This window comes from Amborella trichopoda, chromosome 3, assembly GCF_054954075.1.
Source record: "Amborella trichopoda isolate Santa Cruz 75 chromosome 3, AtrichopodaSantaCruz75HAP2 v2.0, whole genome shotgun sequence".
Classification (NCBI taxonomy): Eukaryota; Viridiplantae; Streptophyta; class Magnoliopsida; order Amborellales; family Amborellaceae; genus Amborella; species Amborella trichopoda.
This window is the reverse complement of record NC_142338.1, coordinates 52,490,479-52,494,940: the sequence shown is the minus strand read 5'-3', so window position 1 is coordinate 52,494,940 and position 4,462 is coordinate 52,490,479. Positions and strand designations below refer to the sequence as shown.

The window sequence follows — 4,462 nt, the reverse complement described above, 5'->3', positions numbered from 1 at the left end:
ATATTCATCATCATCTTACCGTCTCTCTCTTTTCTTCATATCCCATGTCTCCTTTGCATTGCGTGTGGCCACGAGAGAATGCGCCGCCTTCGTACGGTAATCATTGAACGCTTTTTCCGAGTTGTCCCACGTGCGAGACATTACACATGTCATATGCGAATATTCCCTCCCCTCCGTTACAAATGCGAGCGATATCAACGTATGGCCGCGCTTTGCAGATAATATTCCCTCCTTCCTTTCCAATCCTCTTCTCCCTCTCTCATTTCTTCTTTGCAGAACATCGACGGCTGCGATGGAGGTCGTTGGCGCGAGTCCCAATCTGGGCCGTCGGATTCAGACCAGGATGGCTATTTAAGCGGCCTTGTGTAATTTTTTTAGAGAGAGAGAGAGAGATGGAGATGGAGGTGGAGACGAGTTTTGGAGAGAAGGCGAATGTGGGTTCTGGTTTTCCATTGAAGATTTGGGAGGTGGTGGCTGCTTTCACCATTGTTTTGGTGTTTAGTTTGGGGCTTTTTTGTGTTTATTTGACGATGCCTGCTTCTGATTATAGCTTCCTTAAATTGCCTCAGAGCCTTGAAGATCTCCAGGTGCTCAGGTGCGCATTTAAATTTCTAATTTTCTGTCCAAAATTTTCACTCCGAATTTTTTGAAATTTTTCAATTTTTTTTTTTTGGAGTTCGTGGGTTTGTTGTGCAATGTTGGTTGGTTGATTTGCTTTTGCCTTAGTTTTTTTTGTTTACTTTTTTCTATAATTATTAGCTATTTGATTATGGATATGGGATGCATTGTATCGATTTATAAACTCAAGATTGGGATTGGATGGATTGAAGTGACTGAATGATTGAACCTAGTTTTGGTGTTGAAGGGGAATGCTTTCAATTTCATTAAGTTTGGTTATTGATATCAAATTCATTTGAAGGGAATAATAATAGGAAAACTTCAGAACATAGACTTGTTGTGTGATGTTCTGTGATGTTTTAATATGATTCAAGGGAATGTGATGAGTTCATGATTCATGAAATTAACAGAGTATGCACAAATTTTCTTTCCCCATATTTTTACTGTTAATCAATCTCTTTCCCCTTTTTTTTTGTTTGATTTTGCATTATTTTTGTTGAGATCATTGAGTCACCCAATTAGCTTTTGCCCATCATTACCAAAAGGAATATAACATTGAGCGACTAAACTGGTATTGGAGGTACAATTTCTAATAAGATAAGAATCTGCTTTGCCAATTTTCATTGATACCAACTTGTACACATGGATCCACATCAAAAGCAAAGAATTTAACAATTTGGGAGACAATTCCTCTTCTTCAAAGGTTACATAAAATAGAAATTGTGAATTTTTTTTTGTTCCTTATGTACAACTCAGTGAGTCCCAAGTGGGACTGATCAACTCTTGGACCAACTGGTCAAGACTTGGCCAGAATGTGGCAGACTCAGGCAAGAGTTGGGCAAGACTCCTGTTACCCGAGTTCGGGTCATTCAGTACCGATAGAGTGCTGGTCCCAAGTGACTGGGGAGAGACTGAGTTGGACTCAACGAGTTTTTAAACACTCCCCCCACACACACAGATAAATGCAGCGAAATGGAGAAACTATACCCACAAACCTTTGTTTGAGGGTTTCTCTTTCACCCTTGTTGATGATTTCATATGCTTTCTCTGTTCTCTTCTTTTCCTCTGTTGAAATTCTATTGTATCATGGTTCAACGCAATCCCTATTGCTCAAGTTTGTTAACATCTACATTGGCCTTTCTGATATTCTCTTTCCGTCTTGCTTATTTGCAGGGGTCACCTCGAGACCTATACAAGAGACTACACAGCACAAGTGCTTGTGGGCTACTGTGCGGTGTATATTTTCATGCAAACATTCATGATCCCAGGGACTGTGTTTATGTCATTGCTTGCTGGAGCCCTTTTCGGGGTCCTAAAAGGTGTGGCCTTGGTTGTTTTTACAGCCACTGCTGGTGCATCTTCATGCTTTTTCTTGTCAAAGCTCGTTGGGAGGCCACTTGTCTTCTCCCTATGGCCAGATAAACTAAGTTTCTTTCAAGCCCAGGTATAAACCCTGCCTACCAATATTATAGAAGGTAGAGTAAAGTAAGACCCAGTGGACTATGGAAAAACTATAACATATTGGATCATCACCATCCAGTGGAGAAATCACGGGCTGTAATGGAGAGAGCGGGATCCATTGGGGACGTGTATTATTCAAGCAAGCCAACTCTGTCTTCATCCCCGTCCACCATTACATTCCATGGTGATCATCCAAAATACTTGGGTTTTTTTATAGCCTCAAATCAATGAATTAGAGCTTGTCTCGAGTCGGAAAACTTGCTGTGAGTCAGCTCGACTCATCCAATGAGCAAGTTTATGAATGAAAACTTGGAATGTACATGATTTTTACCCTCCTTCTATAAGATTCTTCTCAAAAAATATGAAACGAACACCGAGTTTTCCCAAGTTTACTATTTGACTCGGCAAGTGGATGCTGTTCTGGCAGTGACTGAGCTGGCCACCGAGTTCAAATTTTCAGACATTGCTTGTAGTTACCTTTTCCCGCTTTGTGTTTTTCAGGTGGCTAAAAGAAAACATAAGTTGTTAAACTACATGCTATTCTTGAGGGTGACCCCCACTCTGCCAAACACATTCATAAATGTGGCTTCCCCAATAGTTGACGTGCCCTACCATATATTCTTCTTGGCCACTTTCATCGGATTGATTCCAGCTGCTTATGTCACAGTCAGGGTGAGTTTCGTACCTGTTCATTCATAAGCATACATGTTTCTATGGACACATTGGAGCATGTTTGCATGTTTACATCTTACGTAAACAAATATACATTTTCATGAATATGTAGACAGTGGTCATTGTATCATGCAATTTGTAGGTAGACATACATGTTACTATGGCACACACTCGTAAAACCGTATGGTTGAGGTGAATGCTATCATTGAACTGTTCCAATTTGTATTTATGTTTATGTGGTTGGGTTTTCAGGCCGGACTTGCTCTTGGGGAGCTGAGATCGTTGGGGGATTTGTATGATTTCCAGTCAATTGCCACATTGTTCTTCATTGGAGTAGTATCAGTGACACCAACACTTGTCGGCAAGAATAAAGAAGCATAGATATTCATATGCATGGGAGGGCAATTAAGACGATCATACCCACGTGATTAAGATAATCATGCCCATGCAATTAAGCTTATTATGCCCCCTTATAGTTTTTTAGGAAAGATAGTACAGAACTTCCCGTGTTGATTTTATTGGATTGGTACCAATACAAAGATTGTGTGCTCGGGTTAAGGCGAGAGAAACACATTGTTGCTGCAATGATTGTGGAGCCATTTCTGTCTTCCTGTGCATAGTAGCAAAGTTTAGTAATTGTTAGTTTGAAAGGCAGGCATCCTTAATGTAAAGTATCACTCCATGGCAATCTCTTCCTGTACAGACATGATAGCCATAAGTGGGAAAAATTCAATTGTTTCAACTCTGATAACTTTTCGAGATTCCACCACTTCACTTGTTATCTTCCTTTATAACAGGAAGAACGGTATTCTGGATCAATTGAAATTCAAAAGAATAAGTGTAACAATTGGATGTCGTTGTATCAAGTTTCTAGCTTTAATTGTCATAGATAATCTTTCAAAGTCTCGTACTTGATTTGTTAATTTATGAGAGAGAGTCCAAAACAATTCCCATTACAGTCAAATGTCTTTGAAATGCTTTAATTATGTATTGCATTTCAAATTTCTCTTGTACGATTTGTTAATGTGTTTGTATGTGTTTGTATGTGTGAGTCTCAATCTCTAAGAGAGAGAGAGAGGGAGAGGGAGGAGGTGCGTGATGGGCTAACGCATGAACACGCATACCGCTCTTCAAAACCAGCTTTCAATGGTCAAGGAATTGGAGAATTGTATGAGAAAATGTGAAACTTTTGGGCCCTTTTTTCGAGTCCATTGCTTAGTTTCTCACCTTTTTTTAGTGATTCTTGATTTCAGTGTTTTTAGCAGGGCTCTGTTGTGATTTGTCTTAGATTTTGGGATCTTCCTCTCAAAGCTCGAAATCGGGGTAGAGAAGGTTGTTGAAAATGGGTTTTGGCTCAGTTTATGAGGCTTTAAAATAAAACTTTTTCTTTTGATTCCAGTGTCTTTCACGTGGGCTTCTATTGAAGTGGCCAAACTCTCTCCTAAATGTCGAGCTCTCACTCTACTCTTGAATGGCCCATTGTTTCTCTCAATTGAATAAGCATCTTAAAATAGTGTAGGACCAGTCTTTCAGGCTTCAAATTGAAACTCTTTTCTTGTTTACAGTGTCTTTCACACTTTCACACTTTCAGGCTTCATTGAAACTCTCTTCTTGATTAAAGTGTCCTTCACATAGCAAATACTTAAATTATCCTCTCTTTCTGAGCATGGCTCATCTGCCCCTTCCATCAATGAGGAGCATCATTTCCAAA

At 39.7% G+C, this 4,462-nt stretch overlaps 1 protein-coding gene across 1 annotated transcript; it reads left to right on the top strand.

The window, feature by feature from the left end:
- Nucleotides 1–281: 281 nt before the first annotated feature.
- On the top strand, nt 282–3,653 carry LOC18429258 (SNARE associated Golgi protein family). The gene is made up of 4 exons (XM_006838545.4): nt 282–595; nt 1,792–2,062; nt 2,581–2,751; nt 3,004–3,653. Exons 1-4 carry the CDS (start codon nt 393–395, stop codon nt 3,130–3,132), a joined length of 774 nt encoding a protein of 257 aa, XP_006838608.1. The 5' UTR covers nt 282–392; the 3' UTR covers nt 3,133–3,653.
- The last annotated feature ends 809 nt before the right edge of the window (nt 3,654–4,462 follow it).

What these genes read in the sequence shown, in the direction of transcription:
- LOC18429258 (XM_006838545.4), top strand. Translation starts at nt 393, where the DNA reads ATGGAGATGGAGGTGGAGACGAGTTTTGGAGAGAAGGCGAATGTGGGT. An exon ending in GAAGATCTCCAGGTGCTCAG is followed by an intron (nt 596 to 1,791) that starts GTGCGCATTTAA and finishes GCTTATTTGCAG; the next exon opens with GGGTCACCTCGAGACCTATA. An exon ending in CTGCTTATGTCACAGTCAGG is followed by an intron (nt 2,752 to 3,003) that starts GTGAGTTTCGTA and finishes TTGGGTTTTCAG; the next exon opens with GCCGGACTTGCTCTTGGGGA.